This window comes from Carcharodon carcharias, chromosome 4, assembly GCF_017639515.1.
Source record: "Carcharodon carcharias isolate sCarCar2 chromosome 4, sCarCar2.pri, whole genome shotgun sequence".
NCBI lineage: Eukaryota > Metazoa > Chordata > Chondrichthyes > Lamniformes > Lamnidae > Carcharodon > Carcharodon carcharias.
Window position 1 is genome coordinate 34,233,519 of NC_054470.1, and position 19,112 is coordinate 34,252,630.

At 42.0% G+C, this 19,112-nt stretch overlaps 2 protein-coding genes across 7 annotated transcripts in view; one reads left to right on the forward strand and one right to left on the reverse strand.

Annotated features, from left to right (window-relative positions):
- Positions 1 to 5,847, reverse strand: part of agtpbp1 (ATP/GTP binding carboxypeptidase 1) — a 330,484-nt gene extending 324,637 nt beyond the window's left edge. For 3 of the 5 annotated variants that reach the window (XM_041185724.1, XM_041185729.1, XM_041185721.1), the window contains exon 1: positions 5,625 to 5,846. In XM_041185724.1, the coding sequence (XP_041041658.1) occupies positions 5,625 to 5,629 (5 nt within the window). In that variant the 5' untranslated portion in view covers positions 5,630 to 5,846. Of the gene's footprint in view, positions 1 to 5,624 lie in introns of all 5 variants that reach the window. The other 2 variants (XM_041185725.1, XM_041185728.1) reach the window with 2 other exon arrangements.
- A 109-nt stretch (positions 5,848 to 5,956) lies between these two features.
- The window catches only part of naa35 (N-alpha-acetyltransferase 35, NatC auxiliary subunit), an 84,787-nt gene continuing 71,631 nt past the window's right edge, over positions 5,957 to 19,112 (forward strand). For both annotated transcript variants that reach the window (XM_041185730.1, XM_041185731.1), the window contains exons 1-4: positions 5,957 to 6,096; positions 15,268 to 15,396; positions 16,524 to 16,557; positions 16,853 to 16,967. In XM_041185730.1, coding sequence (XP_041041664.1) covers positions 15,273 to 15,396; positions 16,524 to 16,557; positions 16,853 to 16,967 — 273 coding nt within the window. In that variant the 5' untranslated portion in view covers positions 5,957 to 6,096; positions 15,268 to 15,272. The remainder of the gene's footprint in view (positions 6,097 to 15,267; positions 15,397 to 16,523; positions 16,558 to 16,852; positions 16,968 to 19,112) is intronic.

Consider the following 19,112-nt stretch of genomic DNA (forward strand, 5'->3'; position numbering starts at 1 on the left):
CATTGCTGTTGTTGCCACTGGATTTGGAGGATCTTACTAAGGTACCATTGATGGTACTTTGCCAGTGTTTTGAGTTGCCTGCTGTAGGTCACCCAACTATCTGAAGCATTTAGGGGCACAGGGATCACTGCTGTCTGGTAAACCATGACCCTAAAATACTCTTTTCCTCAGTCGGCCAAAGGCTGAGCTGGCACATTGGAGGTGATGATGAATTTTGTCAATGTCTGCTTTCACCGAGAGTAGGCTCACAGGATATGGAAAAAGATCCATATTTTCCAGGATCTCACTATTGATCTGAATCAACAGGGGATGTGTTTTGCTATGGAAGCTGATTGGAAGAGAATCTTAGTTTGTCGGGTGTTTAGCAAAAGGTCCATTTTCTCATATGCTTTAGAAAAGTAATTGACAATGACTTGGAGTTCACTTTCTGAGTGAGTGCACACACAGAAGTGTCATCTACATAGTGAAGCTCCATGAATGAGGGTGGAGTGGTTTTCATTTTGGATTGAAGGCATGGTAATTTGAACAGTTTCCCATTTGTTCTGTTGAGTGCCCACAAGCATGGAGATAATTTGCTGGAAGTTAGGTGCAGGATTGCAATGAGGAAAATGGAGACGAGGGTTGGTACAATGACATGACCTTGTTTGACCCCAGCTTTCCGAGGTAGGATTTGTGGTGGTTCCATTGACGAGGATCACTGCATGCATATCATTATAGTAAGTGGAGGATGGGGACAAATTTCTGAGGGCAGCCAATTTTGAGGAGGATACTCAGTCAACTGCGAAAGTTTATGGAGTCAAAGGTTTTTATGAGGTTGAAAAAAGCCATGTATGGCAATGAATGCTCCTCCTTGCATTTTTCTTCGATTTGTCATGCAGGGAAAATCACAAGAACACAAGAAATAGGAGCAGTAGACCACATGGCCCTTTGAGCCTCTCCTGCCATTCAATATGATCATGGCTGATCTTGCATTTCAACTCCACTTCCCTTTCTAGAAATCATATCTGCGGTGCTTCTCAATGGATGAGAACCACATTGACTCCAGAAGGAATTCCTTGATTACAGGGAGGAGACGGTTGAGGAGGATCCTCGCAATGATCTTCTCTGTAGCAGACAACAGGGAGGCTCCTCTGAAGTTACCACAAACAGATGTCTCTCCCTTCTTGAATATTGTCAATATCACAGCGTCCCCAAGATCCCCCAGCAAACGCTCTTCTTCTCAGATGAGGTATACGAGGTTGTGCAGCCATGCCAGGCCTGTATCTCTGCCATGCTTCAGAATATCAACGAGGATTCCATACGCTCCGGGACTTTGTTGTTTTTCAGGCGTTAAATGGCTTTTTCAACTTCACTCTTGATCAGGGTAGCACTGAGAGCGATGGGGTGTTGAGAACATTTGAGTCAGAGTCTCGGTTGAAGAATTCTTCAAAATATTCTCTCCACCAAGCACTGCCTGCCTCGCTGTCCCTGATGAGCTCCCCTTTATGTTTGAGTCTCCGCAGGGTGGGCCATTGAGTACATGGGCCATAGGTCATCTTGATAGCGCTGAAGAAACCATGCCTATCGTTGTTGTCCGTGAGTTGCTGACTCTCCTGTGATCTTCCTTCCTATCATTTGTTTTTTTATACTGTACTACTGCCTTCAGCAGCCTGTAGGACTACTGCTTTTCTCTTGAGCCTTGGTGGAGTTTCCAGTCATTGAAAGTTCTGCGCTTGCACTCAATCAGGTCCAGTATCTCTTAGTCATTTTCATCAAACCAGTCACACAGTTTCCTGGTAGAAAAATTTAGGACCTCTTCACAGGTGCTCATTATGGTGGACTTCACAGGTGCTCATTATGGTGGACTTCACAGGTGCTCATTATGGTGGACTTCACAGGTGCTCATTATGGTGGACTTCACAGGTGCTCATTATGGTGGACTTCACAGGTGCTCATTATGGTGGACTTCACAGGTGCTCATTATGGTGGACTTCACAGGTGCTCATTATGGTGGACTTCACAGGTGCTCATTATGGTGGACTTCACAGGTGCTCATTATGGTGGACTTCACAGGTGCTCATTATGGTGGACTTCACAGGTGCTCATTATGGTGGACTTCACAGGTGCTCATTATGGTGGACTTCACAGGTGCTCATTATGGTGGACTTCACAGGTGCTCATTATGGTGGACTTCACAGGTGCTCATTATGGTGGACTTCACAGGTGCTCATTATGGTGGACTTCACAGGTGCTCATTATGGTGGACTTCACAGGTGCTCATTATGGTGGACTTCACAGGTGCTCATTATGGTGGACTTCACAGGTGCTCATTATGGTGGACTTCACAGGTGCTCATTATGGTGGACTTCACAGGTGCTCATTATGGTGGACTTCACAGGTGCTCATTATGGTGGACTTCACAGGTGCTCATTATGGTGGACTTCACAGGTGCTCATTATGGTGGACTTCACAGGTGCTCATTATGGTGGACTTCACAGGTGCTCATTATGGTGGACTTCACAGGTGCTCATTATGGTGGACTTCACAGGTGCTCATTATGGTGGACTTCACAGGTGCTCATTATGGTGGACTTCACAGGTGCTCATTATGGTGGACTTACAGGTGCTCATATGGTGGACTTCACAGGTGCTCATTATGGTGGACTTCACAGGTGCTCATTATGGTGGACTTCACAGGTGCTCATTAGCACAGGTGCTCATTATGGTGGACTTCACAGGTGCTCATTATGGTGGACTTCACAGGTGCTCATTATGGTGGACTTCACAGGTGCTCATTATGGTGGACTTCACAGGTGCTCATTATGGTGGACTTCACAGGTGCTCATTATGGTGGACTTCACAGGTGCTCATTATGGTGGACTTCACAGGTGCTCATTATGGTGGACTTCACAGGTGCTCATTATGGTGGACTTCACAGGTGCTCATTATGGTGGACTTCACAGGTGCTCATTATGGTGGACTTCACAGGTGCTCATTATGGTGGACTTCACAGGTGCTCATTATGGTGGACTTCACAGGTGCTCATTATGGTGGACTTCACAGGTGCTCATTATGGTGGACTTCACAGGTGCTCATTATGGTGGACTTCACAGGTGCTCATTATGGTGGACTTTAGGGTCAACCAGGCACCATGTGGCTCCTGATAGTTGTAGGTTGAGAGATTGACAGTTAGGTGCTGACTGAGAAAGGCCACCTTGGTGGAATCATGAGGCCTTCAATGTTAATTTTCTTGCATCAATAAGATTGGCCTTATCATCAAACATGTAAATAGAGCTGGAACCATTTGCTCGCCTTACAAGCTTGACACATAAATAGAGTATAGTAAAGCTATCCTGTGGGCAATGGCTAACCCAATCAGATCACTATTCACTGTGTGTAGCACAAACTCGCAAATCAGCCAAAGACTGCTACTTTCAGACCTGAAAAGTGCCTGGTCTACCTCAACTTATTTTGAAAAGGCAAAACGTCTCAAAAAATTTGAACAATGAGTTAAGCAAGTTGTTTCATACTGCTACTATGCAGTGCCATTGCGAGTGACATTTTCCACAAACAGGTTGCTGTCATCCATCCAAAAAGTTCTGCCTACCACACAACTGAGCAATGTCATGTATGAATTTCAGTGCAGATACCAGGATGTAGGTCATGCATTCCAACAATTGGCTGAAGTGGGAGGTGGTGGTGTAGTGGTATTGACATTGGATTAGGAATCCAGAGGCCCAGGGTAATGCTCTGGGGACCTGGTTTCAAATCCCACCACGGCAGATGGTGAAATTTAAGTTCAATAATAAAAAAATTTGGAATTAAAAGTCTTTAAAATACATCCAGTTCACTAATGTCCTTTAGGGGAGGAAATTTGCTGTCCTTAGCTGGTCTGGCCTACATGTGACACCAGACCCACAGCAATGTGGTTGACTCTGAAATAGCCTAGCAAGCCACTTAGTTCTCAAGAGCAATTAGGGATGGGCAATAAATGCTGGCTTTGCCAGCCATGCCCCCATCCCATGAATAAACAAAAAAAAAAAATCAAAAAACATGTTCCTTCGTCTGCTAGTAATAATTAGTACTGATTGTACTCAACTGGCCCGTGCTTGCAAAACCCAAAATAAAATGTGTTAGATGCAATTCCATGATTGGGCAACACTTGCTGAACAATCTTGAGCATGCTGATAGCTAGAAGCGACATATTCTTCTTGTTTGCAAAAAAAAATGTTCAAACCTTGTGCCTTTTTGAATTATTCAGAAGCTTGGGGAGCCCTGCAGTTCCCCATTGCCTTCTCCGTGGCAACGCCTCAGCCAGAGATGCCTTGCCAACCAATTAGCACCCTTTTTTCCTGTGGTATAAACTGTGATCATTTAAAATTTGGCATTCTTGCATTTGTCCTGATGAGTGCAAGATGAAAAGCTTCAGCAATGTGTCTCTCTTTTCAAGAATATTCAAGTTCTGTACTACCAAGTGAGTGTCCAAGGTAATACTTAAAAAGGCAATTACTTTAAATATTTTACATATTCCAGAAGGGGGAATTTAGTCACATTTGTTCCACATCAAGATTAGGGTTGCCAATTCTGATTGGAATTATTCCTGGAGTTTGATCAAGTAACAGGATTAATTCATATATTGAAAGATTCCTTCTGCAAGCTGCATACTACCTACCTGTAACCATAATTTGGGGTCACATTTTTCCATCAACATTTTAGTAAATATTTGCTATGTTGCAAAAAATCAGAGGAAGTTTTCATAAACCATTTAAGATTTTGCTACATATAAGGATCATGGAAATGCTTTCCCTTATCTCTCCAAACGTTTCTTACGCAACTGAGTAACTCTGTGCAAGATGATTACACTCTTGGAAATTAAATTTGTTACAATATAAAAAAGATCACATTGTTCCCAAGATATGCCATGCAGAATACTAAACGCCACAACCAAGCAAGCCAGACTCTCCTCCATAGACAGGACTGCTTACAAAGTACAAGTATAATACTAATTTTGCCAAGGAATAAAATAAGTGCCATTCTCGACCGATCCGATCGTAACAGGCTACGTGACTACAAAAGGCGAGAAACCACGAACAAAAAAGGGGCTTCCGTTTTCTTTTCTAATGGCTGAAACTTGAAATGGCAACAAGATACTATCCCACAATGCAGACCTATTACCTAGGCATTCCTTCGCCTGTGTGAATTAGTATTGAGTTATCCTGTGAGCAGCTGATGTGGATAGGGGATTTAAATCCGAATAGCGGTACAGAGTTAAGTGCCGAACTATCGCAGCGCAACATCGCAAAATGCCTATAAACACAGTACTTTTCTCCGAAGTTTCCAACATTAATCTGCGGCAGATCGAGCCCGGCCCCCTTGACCATAAAGCTCCCAGCTGATCCAGCAACACTAATCCGCATCAATGTGACTGAGACCAGAGTTCCAGCACAAGGAGCAGGATAGGCGTTCCCGGCGTCCCAACATTCAAAACAAAAAATACCAGGAAAAACTCAGCAGGTCTGACAGCATCTGCGGAGGAACACAGCTAACGTTTCCAGTCCGTATGACTTTTTTTTTGCTTTCACCCCAACATTCAACACTAGTTATCAGCTCATTGCTGCAGCTTGTTGTTGTTGCAACCACACTTACTTCATTGGCTGTGAAGCACGTTGCGACGCCCTGAAGTTGTCAGAGGCGCTTCATTCACGCAAGCTCTTTCTGTCATACCGATCTCGATGAATGAGTAATCTCTTGAGGACTGACTCCATTAAAAGCCTGAGCAGGGGATATGACAGAAATAAACGCTTTCAACCGCCTTCCCCCACACCCCCCTCTAGCTGCAGCGGTGAATCCGTTACAGGAAATGGCCAAATCCACACGGCGCCGTTTGAACCAAATCTCGCGACGGTTCCCGGCGATCTTCCTATCGTGTTATCGTACGGGATTTGTAGTTCTTGGAGGCCTTTTCGTAGGCGGCGCGGACCCGACGTCCTCCGTACGGACTACAGTTCCCAAAATGCATAGGGTGACGGCTGAGTGGCGAGCGGGGAGTGGGCTGAACTCGGAATATGGCTTCCTCTGACAGGACACGGTGATGGACTGAAAGCAGCATCACTCTAAGGTAATGGCAGAGGGTGAAACGACGCGATCTAGCGTGTGGTTGGTAGTCATTCAGTTACACATTCCCCCCCCGCCAAAAAATAAATTATTGTGCATAAAGATCTAAGCAGTGTGTGATATTTTCATCCATCTTCAACTTTACACCACGGCCTCTGATATTTCCATGAACGTGATTTCATTTTTAAAATAATCACTTACTAAATGTACCACAAGCTATAGAAAAAAGGCAGTGCATTCTAAATGGAAAAAAAGTTACGTTCGAAGATTATTTTTTAATTCTAATGTGCCCATGCTATTGTACATCTCAGTAAATAGATTTAAATTTTAATATGGTATTACTCTATGTTTGAATTGTAAATGAATATATTTTATGGATATCAATCAGCTTTATTAAGTGCTTGGCTCCGTCATATGACATAAATTTTTCTATAATATTTTATTTTTTATATCTGACAAATTTGAATATAAATATTATTAAAATGTACTGCATTTTTAATACATCTTTCATTAAGTATTTTAGTGTATGCTTGAAACTATAAGCCAATAGCTCATTTTATTTAGATGTTTTGTTTAAAAACTGCAACTTTATATTGAGGTGAATTTGCCTGCTACTATTTTAGCTCAGAATAACCATTCACATGAGGAATAAAGACGCCCCTGAAAAAGTGATACAATCATAGCTAAATACAAAAATTAAGAATAATATTTGATTAAAAGTAGTTGCCAAAAGGAGTAGTAAGCCTGAGGATTGGGATGGTTTTAATAATTAGCAAATGATGACTGAGAAATTGATAACGAGGGAGAAAATAGGACATGGGAGTAAACTAACAAGAAACATAAAAATGGATGAGAGCTTTTACAACTATGTAAAGAGGAAGCAATTAGTGAAAGTAAATGTGGGTCCCTTAAAAATGGAGACAGGAGAAATTATAATGGGGAATAAGGAAATAGCTGAAATATGAAGGATTTTTATCTGTCTTCACAGTTGAAGTTTTGAGGAAACAAGGATCCAATAGGATTGAGGAACTTAAAAATAGTGATATTAGTAAAGAAAAATTACTGGAGAAATCAATGAGACTAAACAGGGCAACTCCCCTTGCCCTCATGGCCTTTTAACAGAGCTCACTGCAGAGATAGAGGTCCTTTGGTTTTGATCTTCCAGAATTCTTGAGATTCTTCAATTGTGCCCATGGATTGAAAGACAGCTAATGCAACCCTGCTGTTCAAGAAAGGAAGGAGGGACAAAATGGGGATCTATCGACCAGTTAGCCTGACATATATAGCCTTAGGAACTAGAGACAGTTTAAGTGAGTCGTATTTGCATTTGTGGGTGTTAGGAATAAGTTATCATTTTAAGTTTTAGCTTTAAGTTTTGAATTTAATGTATATTTCTGTGTTAAGGGAACCTGAGTTTTAGTCTTGCTTTAAACTGATACCTGCAACTCTGGGGGCTTTGATTGTATACCTGCATTCTAATAATGTTTTATGACCCTTGAAGTAGGATAAACTATACTGTTGCCTAGCAACAGGGGGGCTCACAGAGACAGAATGGCAGTTTTAGTTGAGTTGGAAGCAGATGCCAGAAGAAGCTGGACACAGGAGAGGGAACTGCAGAAGCAGGTTCCGAAGAATGAAAAGAAAAGTCCCAAAACCAGGGAGTGGAACTGGAGAAAAGTCCCACGATGACAGTGAAGTCAAGGGAGAACAGCAGGAATCTGAACAAGGGCTTGTTTCAATGAAGTTAAAGCAAGGAGCAGAGGGAAAGGCTCCAAATTAAAGAGAGAAAGCTGCAGGAGGCAGACTTAAAGCAAAATAGGCTTGTGAGAAGCCAGAAGATCCAAGGAGACAGCCAAAGGCTTGTAGCTCTTTACTATGGGCATGTGAAGCAATGGTGTTCTGTGGACACAGCTGAGTGAGAGAGAGAGTGCATGGAAAGGCAAAGCTTGAATGCACGTGGTGATCCAGTGGAGAGGAACCTCGGAAGGAAAGATCAAAACCATGGAGGTGGACCCTTGTGGAAGGCGTCCGAAAGAAAGTGTTGTTTGGGAGAAGATTCCAACGCAAGTTCTTCATGATTGGAGATTGGAAACCCTTGTGTGGAAGACTACAGTTCAGTGAGACCGGTTGGCTCACCGTGTGACAAGTGTCTCGGGGGAGTTGATGAGAGATCCAAAGCATCTGTTTGGTGTGGTGTGTATCACTTGGTTACAGAGTGTGGTGTGTATGATCACAGGTTTCTATTGGTTTAATGGATTGTGTGCTTACAGTAAACATTAAATAGCTTTTATAATAGCTTTTGTAACTTGTGTTATCCTTATGAATCTATATATACCTATAAAAGTATAGTTGTGGGTGAAGGAGTATTGTAATATAGTTCATCTTTTCTTGTTTAATAAATGTTTTATTCTTTTGTTATAAGTTATCAGCTGACTCCTATGACTCTGTTCAGTAGCCGCCCTGTACATTTCTAGGCAAAAATTAAAAGTTAGGATCTATCAAGGAAGATTCCAGCCTGGGAACTTTATCTACACTTATCCAGTAGTAACATCAGCTGGGATCACAACAGTAGTAAGAAAAATGCTAGAATCTATTATTAATGATGTATTAACAGGGTACTTGGAAAATTACTATGGTTATTCAACACAGTTTTATGAAAAGGAAATTGTATTTGATAATTTGATTGGAGTTTTTTAGGGGATAACTTTCAGGGTAGTTAAAAAGGAACCAATGGATGTAGTGTATTTGAAATTTCAGAAGGCATTCAGTGAGGTACCATGCAAAGGTTGTCACAAGATTAGAATTTATTGGATTATGGGTAATGTATTAGCATGGATTGAGGATTAGTTAACCGACAGATATTAGAGATAAACACATTATTTGTGATGGCAGGATGTAACTAGTGGAGTGTTGTTAATTGTGTACTAACTTTATAAGTTACATTCTCTTCCGCAGAAAGCAGTGGAGGCTGGGTCATTGGATTTATTCAATGCAGAGTTAGACAGATTTTTGATAGACAAGGGAGTCAAGGATTATGAAGGGGAACAGACAGGAAGGTGGAGTTGAGGCCACAATCAGATTAGCCATGATCTTAATGAATGGCAGAGTAGGCTCAAAGGGCTGAATGGCCTATTCCTGCTCCTAAGTCCTATATTCCTATTAATTGTTTAATTGTATGCAGAATGTGGGTATCAACTGGACGTTCACTCGTGCTTCTACAAATAGGTACTTGTAATATCTTATCCATCCATCCCTCTAACACTTACTTCATATACAGTATTTGCAATTGGTTATGCAACTAGAGACTTAATGTCATACATGAGATGACATCAAACGAGGCTGTAAACCAGTTTTTTTTTTTGCTGCATGCTTATCACTGAAGTGACGGGAGAATTCATCAATCAGAGTATCAGAAATTTGCAGCAGAAAAGGAAATCTTTGTAACTCTGTAAATAAATGCTTATGAAAGTGTGGGAAGAATGGCTGATGTTATATCCTTCACCATCTGGCTCTCTAGAAAAGAATATTCATTGCTGGATGGTGAGAAGAGGTATTGCTGCTGATTCTGATATTGCAGCTGTGGCCTGGAGCATTGGAGAGAAAGGGAGTGAAGGAGCCCAGAAGGAGAGAGCATTTTGATTTAGTTTGCTGTTGATTTCCAATATTGGGAGGAGGAGACAGAGGAAGGAAGAGTCAACAATAACGACCGAAAACTTTCACAACTGAGAGAGTAACAAGCCATCAGTAAGAGGTGGTGTTTGGTGCACTTTCATGAAGCCTGTTACTTAGAGGTGGGGGGACTGAAGAAAATGGAGGCTGGATGATCATGAGGGATGTGTTAAGTGTGTGCAGGTCCACTTGCTGAGCTTGGGGCAGTTGAAGATACCTTGGTGAAGTTTTCTTTCTTTCTTCTAATTAGTAGGATCTGGTGGAGGACTGTGCTTGGGCAGTTTCAGCTGCCAGGCTGAAGACACCTCCCTTTACTAAGAAAATCATCACTGCCAGAGACAATCTTGGGAAGGTGCATCGCTCCAACACCCACCCACCAAGCCAAATTTTGGGTGGCAACCTCAGCCCTGTATCCTCCCTTCAATGCTACTCACCCTTTCTCTGTCTCTCTCTCTCTCTCTCTCTCCCTCTGAGAGGCAACCAACATGATTAGGTTGTGTTTCTAATTATTTTTTTGTGTTAGAATAGCATAAAGGGAGGACGGTTTTTCTCTTTCAGCGTCTTATGTGTTAATAAAGACGGTTATTGGGAGACATTAGGCCTGAGATTTGGGATGGCGGTGGGGGGGTGCAGCTCATAAAACTTCAACAGTGACTTTTTGCTGGTGGCAGGCTCTGCGCGGACCTACACAGGAGTGGCTACCTCTGCTGCTGCTGCAACACCATCACTGTTCATACTCATCACTAAAAGCCACAGGGTGAAGAGCTACAGTCACCCCAATATGGCGATCAGGGTGTGCATCGAAACCATGCCTTGAGTTTTCGGCCCTTTGGCTATCATGGAACGACCACGGTGGATCTCTCTGGACAAGTGATAGTTGAAATTCTTTAGGTTTTATGCAATTTTTGGTGGATTTATCAGGACTGATTTCGGCCTTTCACCCTGTTGGTGTCGGGGCTCCCCTATGGTTGTTTTCTTGCTGGCTTGGACCTTGATGCCTATCCAATGAAGATTTTAAGCAATGGTCCCAGCCATCACCCAAGCTCCAAACCAAGGGGTGCATAAAAAGCACTTAGGGTGGCAGTGAAATACAGTGATGGAGGTATGCCCATGGACTGGACATTCTTCATTCAGCAAGCTCTTTGCAGATGCTGTGGATTTGAAGCCGCAGACATGTTTTGCTGACAAGATTTCCCCAGTAGCAGATGCTTTGTTGTGACCTTTTAAAAACATTAAAAGCATCTCCTGAAGGTATTTTAGGAGAGAAGAAATCAGCCATTTGTGTTGATCCTCACTGCAGAGCTGCTGTTTGTGTTGCCATAGCAATGGAACTGTGATGTTACCACCCATCTCTCCAACCCCCATATTCCTCCAAATTTCAGTCAGGGGATATGGGCATATTACAAGGAATTGGAGTTAATAAAGAAGTTCATCCATGATCTTACCAGCTGGCGAAGCAGGCATAGCCCTATAACTTATTCCTGTTGCTATTTCCTATGCATTAGAGGCAGTACAGCGAAGGTTCACGACATTGGTCCCTGGGATGAGAGGGTTGTCCTACTGGTGAGATGCTGTGTAACTTGGGCCTATACTCAGGAGTTTAGAAGAATTAGAGGTGATCTCATTGAAAAAGAACTCTGAAGGGGCTAGACAGGATAGGCACTGAGATGTGGTTTCCGCTGGTTGGGGATTCTAGAACACGGGCACAGTGTCAGGATGAGAGTCCATCATGTAGGACTGAAATAGTGAGAAATTTATTCACTCAAATGGTTGTGGATCTTTGGAATTCTCTACCCCAGAGGATTGTGGATGTTCACAAGAAATCGGGGCAGGAATAAGTTGTATGGCCCATATGAGCTTGCTCTGCCATACAATATGATCATGGCTGACCTAGGACTTCAATTCCACTCCAAGAAGTGCTGCAGCAATAGCATTGTTGGGACAATTCTGCAGCATTTTGATCAATGATCTAGTACAGTGAACTGATAATGCAAGTCACTTAGATCTCTGGTTACTTCTTATGAAATCTTTAACCCTTTAATGAAAAAATTGCCTCTATTTTCCTTTAGTGGTTTATCAATTTTGACTGCATCCTATCGTGTGCTACTAATTATTCAACGAAACATTTCACTGTTCCACTTTATTCTCATTGTTATTTTCAAACTTGTTTCTGATTTTCACTTTGTTTTACGACCTTAATAAGGTTTGTTAGATTTTCCACAAACCTGCTGCAGAACTCATTGATCCAAAAGTATGGTCTTTTATCCCACTTGGATGTGTATTGAGCAATTTTATGGAAACTGTCCCTGTGCTGCTGCTGAATAATTAGGGTAGCACGTGATACAATGCAGTCAAAATTCATAAATCACTAAAGGGAAATAAAGGCAAATTTGTCATTAAAGTGCTAAAGGTTTCACGAGAAGTAATCAGAGATCTAAACTTGCATTATCAGTTCACTGTACTAGATCATTAATCAAAATGCTGCAGAATTGATCCAGGAATGCTATTGTTGCAGCACCTCTTGTCCCAGTTCAACAGCATCATGTTTCACCTGCAAGAAGCAGCTCTGTTTGCAAGCCTCCGACTGTGGGTGAAATTATCATTGTTAGGAAAGTTGCAAGGGCTGTTATTACAAAATTGTAAACGGTGTTACAGAAGCTATCTGAACACTTTTTAAACTTGAACATTATTCATTTTACTGTTATAATGCAGTAGCGGTCTCTAGTGCTGGTGATATGATGTCACATTTTTCCTGATAGTTTTAATCAGTTTGTAAACTTTGTAAAATTCAATATGTATTCCATAAAATAACATCGTAGCATTGCACCCTTTGGAGGCAATGTGACCAGAACTGGTTATAGTATTCTCAAATAGTATCACAAAGATAATTAATCCAGCTTTCTTTAACTGATCCTATCATGCCACTGGTATTATATTTGAATTAGTTACTGCATGTGGAATTAGTTAATTTGTGTAATTTGTGAATCTTTGTGCAATATCTCAATTATAAGTCATACAATTATTCAAGCTAAGTAATTATAGTAACTGAAGCTTATGAATTGTTGTCTCTTGGCACAATTTGACAATGATTTGGCTAAATGTTTAAAATGATCAGATTGATCCATTTAACCAAGATCAGCTTATAATTTTATTGTGTAATGTCTGTTAAATCACAACAATAAGAATTGGGTACTTAAGAATTATAGATATGTAAGTTAGCGCCAGGTACTAAGTGCTAAGCAAAGTACTGATTGAATGAGAAAGCTGGCCATTGAAATAGTCTGTGTGATTTTGAATAAAGCCACTTGTGCCCTATAATTTAACACGAGCTTGCTTACTTGTATTTGCCTATTTTAGTGAATGTAGATGCACCAAAATACTGGTAAAATTACTTAAATCAAATAAGTTTGTGAAGTTGTTGTCAATGAGGAATACAACCTTTAGTGTATAGAAGCAGCACTCATGAGTGATTTTATTTTTGAAATGTAATTTCATGTTTATATAATTCCAATCTTGCTTCCTCCTTCCCAGAAGCTATTGATTTATGCTTGGAGTATATCAGTCATTGTGCCCTCTGATACTTCACACAAATGCATATTAAAATATTTGAATCTATGAAGTGAGCATTTACAACCTATTTGATCAAGAGGAGAGAGCTAAGCCCAATCCTGTCTTCACCTGACACCTACAGTACACATTCCAACAATTGTCACTGGATATTGATCAAAGTAGGAACCCAAGCTGATTTTCCCTCTCCATCTCTCCAGCTCAGGAGGACTGAAAGCAATTGTTGCTACTACAACTTAAGCTGAGATCATCAACTCAACATGGGCAAGAAATTAAGTCTTGGACCGTAATGATATTTAAGGCTCAATGTCAGTGGATTTACCCCAGTGATATCAAGGAACCCCATAGTTATTAAAATTTGTATCTGGACAATTGTAGTGCTAAAACAGTGATCATAACAGAGAAAGGAGGGCAATAAATCTACTTGCTTCAACAAGTTCCATTGGCCCAATTCCTAGTGAACACTGCTTAAACGTCATTTCTATTTCTTGCACTGCCCGTTATTGTGGCTTCTGTGACTTCTCTGAGTGAGATTGCTAGTTCATTGTCAATTTAGGAGTCTGTATTATGGGCACGCATTTATCAGCAACTGTGTTGAAACAGCTTAATCTAATTTCATGTGCAGAGAAAACAGACTTCTATCCCATCAGCCTGAGATGTATTTAAAGCCAGGCCCCAAGGAGAAAGGACATTGCTAGCCAACTGCATCACTCAGTTCCCTGCTCATACGTTTTAATATTGCTGCTTGTGTGATGGAATCTGTGGTTTTGAACCTAATATTTTTTGATTTTGATCCCAACTGAAAAAGGGAAACTGCTCCTCCCAGTTTCTAAGGAAATGAAAAGCAAAACTACATTTGTAAACCAAAACTCCGAGAGCGAATGAACCTCATTGAAAACATAAATCAACACACACAAATCCAAGTTCAGTAGAAGTAAATGAGTCCATTGAAACAGAATTGGCAAGCTGAAGAAGAGAGGTTCAATCCAGAAGCTGAGAATAAGCAAATATACAGTTACTGCAGCTGTTTCTTTTACTTGAAAATAGCACTGATGGATCTACGCCATCCAGACCGAGTTGAGAAGGTTTTTAATGTTTTCCCATTTTGGTGAAGACCATACCCGTGGAACCCAGTTGGTTGTGCACTGCTGTCAGTTGGGGATCAGACTAAATCCTAGAAGGATCAGAGCTGCAATTCTTTGTGCGGAAGACAAAGTTTTTAAAGAGTTTTGTGGATGAGGTTGACCTATATGTTGAATGGACTGCTAAGCCAATTCTGTTTTAATTGTATCTGCCATTTAATGTGTAATTTATAGTTTATAATCAACTTCAATTTGCCAGTGAATTCATGTTTGACTTAAGTTGATTCTAGGTGTTAAGAGTATGTATAGGTGGTTTGCTTTGTTTGACTACTGTATAGTAAAATTTATTGTTTTCAACTGTGGAGTCTTATGGCTTTATTCTGTTAGTAAATAACTGGGATTTCAGTTTTTTAAATTGTGGTCTCTACTGGGATCACAAAACTTGTTCAGTGTGCAAAATGTCGAAGAGGGTAATTTAATATTGGTCACAGTATATCCATAAAACAAGAAAAATCTAAAAAAGTAGATTAACAGTGCTTACTATTGACAAGGTTTTCAAATGGAGGCCCAACAGGTCCCTGGTTATCAAATTTCTGTCTGCCTAGCAAAAGACTTGTGTCTGTTATTTTACTAGTATGTTATTTGCTGCAACCAGTAAATTGGCTGTATTGTTTCCTTGGTAATTGACAGTGCCTCTGAAGGTCTCATTAGAAAGTTTGAAAACAATACCTTTGCCATTACTGAGCAAGTAAGGAAGTCAAATCTTTAATTTGCACAGAGTACTTTAAACAACAGGAAATATAAACAATGTCCTTCTTGTAAGGTCTATTTTATCTTGTACAATTTGATCTCCATAGTTACCATGGTTACAAAAGCATCTTTGGATGAAGACGATGTTGGCTGGGGGCTTGGCATCTCAGAAAAGATGGAAAAAAGTAATGCAAACTGGGTAAACATTACTAAGGAATTCAAAGATTGCTGTAAAGGTAAATCCATTTATATCTTAAGCAGCTTTTTTTCAATAGCAGATAAATGAAAGTCTCTTGTAATATGAATAGTATAATATCTATTCTATCTATATCTTTTCCCACCCCCAGAATTTTTTATGCCACTTTACTGCTTCTGTCTGTTCCTTTCCTTATTGTCTGACCAAAAGCTCTTTTTTTTAATTAGTCATTCTTGAGATGTGAGCATCACTGACTAGGCCAGTGTGGTGGTGAGCCACCTTCTTAGAGCACTGCAGTTCATGTGGCCCCCCTAGTGCTGTTAGGAAGAGAGTTCCAAGATTTTGGCACAGCAACAGTGAAGGAACAGCAAATTAGGATAGTATGTTCCTTGAGAGAGGGTGGGGGGGGTGGTTTGAAACCTGGATTTAGCTTAATCAGACTAATTTGATGGTAGTTTTATCTCCCTGTAGTCTGTTGAGATGCTATGTGAAACGGGTTGGTGACAAATGGGAACAAGTTTGCAATGTCACTCAGTGAAAAGACTCTCCAGCATACTAGTCTTGGTGTTGGAGAAGAGTAGAGGCCCTTTTTCTCTGGACCTGGCCATGTACCTGATTTAGGAATATTTGACACTGACACTAAGTGGCGTCCCTTACATTTAAGAGATTTTATTTTTGGACTCTTTAAAGTACAAACAGGAAAAAGACCTATTGTAAAGGTTTAATATTCATAGCATTTTATGTTCAAAGTTCAGTTGACCTTATTGCATCTGCGGTTAAGTCTCCCTTGAGGTCTCTGTAGTAAAATGTCAAGCTGTAATGTTTAACAACCAGATATTGTACTTGGCATGCATTTACGCTACAAGCTTCATGTCAGCTAAAGTTGTTTCTGCTCTGCTAAACCTTCATATTGTAAATCTGGTGTTACACCACAATAATGCCATCATTGCAAAGTAATTCCAGTTTGTATCCCCACTACAGTTGATACTGCAAAATGAGAATTAATTTTAGATTTTAAATGGTTGAAATTAAATTTGGAATGATGTTATGCACCATAATAAAGGGTTTCCTGCAAGAGAGAATTCTTTCATGTTATTGTAAAATATATTGCATCTTATAGTGAAATAGTAGTACAAAAATTAACTTCATCTCCTTGTATTACTTTAGAGCTGAAGTTGGGTGAACTACTGCATGACAAACTGTAAGTATGGCAACATTTTAATTAAACAAAAAAATAATTTAATTATTTTAGTTTCAAGTGAAAATGATTATTCTTCAGTTATTCAGTTATTCTTATTGTGGGAGGGGAACACCTTTATTTCACTAATATCAGTTGCAACAATAAATTCATATCACTGATTAAGCTGCTTTGAAAATCACCAAAAGTCTATTCCATTGGCGATCGCTATAGTACATAAAAGAGTATGGCAGAATTTGTTGACAGCAAATGGCGTACAAAATTGTAATTCAAAATGTTTTTGAAATGTTTGTCTCAGGTTTGGTCTATTCGAAGCCATGTCTGCAATTGAAATGATGGACCCAAAGATGGATGCAGGAATGATTGGAAACCAGGTTAATCGTAAGGTGCTCAACTTTGAGCAGGCAGTCAAGGTTAGGCACTTCATTTCAGAACAAATTCAACCGAAAGTTTAGCCAATGTACTAATGTAATTCTCAAATTTGCTATTTACAATTTACCAGCAAAGTACACTTTCTAGCCCCCCCCCTCCCCCCGCCCACTTTCTTGATAGCTTAGTAACTGGGCAAATACTTCTTTTTATTGGCAACAAGATATTGATGTTTTACAAAAAAATTGGCTGGCTAGCTGAATGAAGAGAAACATACCTTTGAAACTCATCTCAACATAGAAAAGCTTGAGGAACACTTTTTTATTATTAGATGTGACAAATGTGAGGTTTTATAAGAGTATTATGTTTTGAGACTATTTGTAATTTAGGGTAAAATGGAGGAATGAAGTGGGCCATGTGGCATGGTTAGAACTGAGTTGACAACATATCTGGGTGGCTTGATTGTTAAAGATTAATGGGTAGTCCAGGTTGTTTTACTGGGAAGGAGGTGCAAGGCCTTCACACTTGTAGACAATGCTGAAAGCAGCTGTGATGACGATGGACAGACTGTTAGACTCCAAGTCCCAGGGAGGTGTTAAGAATGTCAGGTTGTAAACGGCTATATTTTAAACTGGCTACGTATGTCCAAGATAGAGTAGAGTTCGGGATAAAGGATAGTCCATCAGCATTTCTACCTGCATAAAGGACCCATATGATTCATGTTGCCATGGAGATGGTCTTTGAAGAGGGGAAGAATGCATAGGAAGACGTTGTAGGATCGGATTACAAAGTTCTTCAAAAACGGGTAGAGAACCATTTTCTTATTAAGGGCCACACACATATAGACAAAATCAGTCGCGGGCTACACCAGCATAAAAACAACTTATTTTATTTTGGAAAGAATACAGAAACGTTCTACTCACCCACTGCTTTAATGTGATTGCTGATTTTTTTTTCCTTAATAGCCTTGTTAAGTCTGCTGGCACTGATGATGTTGCTACTCACAGCTGGCTCTGTGTCTCTCTCTCCCTCTCCCTTTCTCTCTCCTTTCCTACTTTGTCTCTTGCTGTCTCCCTCTCCCTCTCCCCCTCGCTCGTGCTCTCCCCCTCGCTCGTGCTCTCCCCCTCGCTCGTGCTCTCCCCCTCGCTCATGCTCTCCCCCTCGCTCGTGCTCTCCCCCTTGCTTGCTCGTGCTCTCCCCCTCGCTCGTGCTCTCCCCCTCGCTCGCTCGCTCTCTCCCCCTCGCTCGCTCGCTCTCTCCCCCTCGCTCGCTCGCTCTCTCCCCCTCGCTCGCTCGCTCTCTCCCCCTCGCTCGCTCGCTCTCTCCCCCCTCGCTCGCTCGCTCTCTCCCCCCTCGCTCGCTCGCTCTCTCCCCCCTCGCTCGCTCGCTCTCTTCCCCCTCGCTCGCTCGCTCTCTTCCCCCTCGCTCGCTCGCTCTCGTCCCCCTCGCTCGCTCGCTTTCCCTCTCCCACCTCGCTCGCTTTCCCTCTCCCACCTCGCTCGCTTTCCCTCTCCCACCTCGCTCGCTTTCCCTCTCCCACCTCGCTCGCTTTCCCTCTCCCACCTCGCTCGCTTTCCCTCTCCCACCTCGCTCGCTCGCTCTCTCCCCCTCGCTCGCTCGCTCTCTCCCCCTCGCTCGCTCGCTCTCTCCCCCTCGCTCGCTCGCTCTCTCCCCCTCGCTCGCTCGCTCTCTCCCCCTCGCTCGCTCTCTCCCTTCTCCCTCGCCCGCTCTCTCCCTTCTCCCTCGCTCGCTCTCTCCCTTTCATTCCCTCTCGCTCGCTCCCTCCCTCTCGTTCTCGCTTGCTGCCTCTCGCTCTCACTCTCCCTTTTCCCCCTTTCCCACTGTGCCGCTCTCTCTCCCACTCCCTCTCTCAAATCTCTCTCTTCCACCCTCTCCTTGCTCTCTCGTTCTTTCTCTCGCTCTCACTCTCTCGTTCTCTCTCTCACTCTCACCCTCTCGCTTCCCTCCGCTCCCCTTTTCCACTGTGCCGCCCTCTCCCCCACTCCCACTCCCCCACTGCCCCTCTCTCCCAGCCCACCTCTCTACACCACCCCAGGTTACTCATGCTTCACCACTCTATTAGCAGCTGACAGCTTCCCATCCCTGCCTTGCGCTCTTGCTCCCAAATCTCTGGCCTCACTCTCTCCCCACAGCCTGGACCTCTGGTGACCACGGCCGAAGCTCAGGCA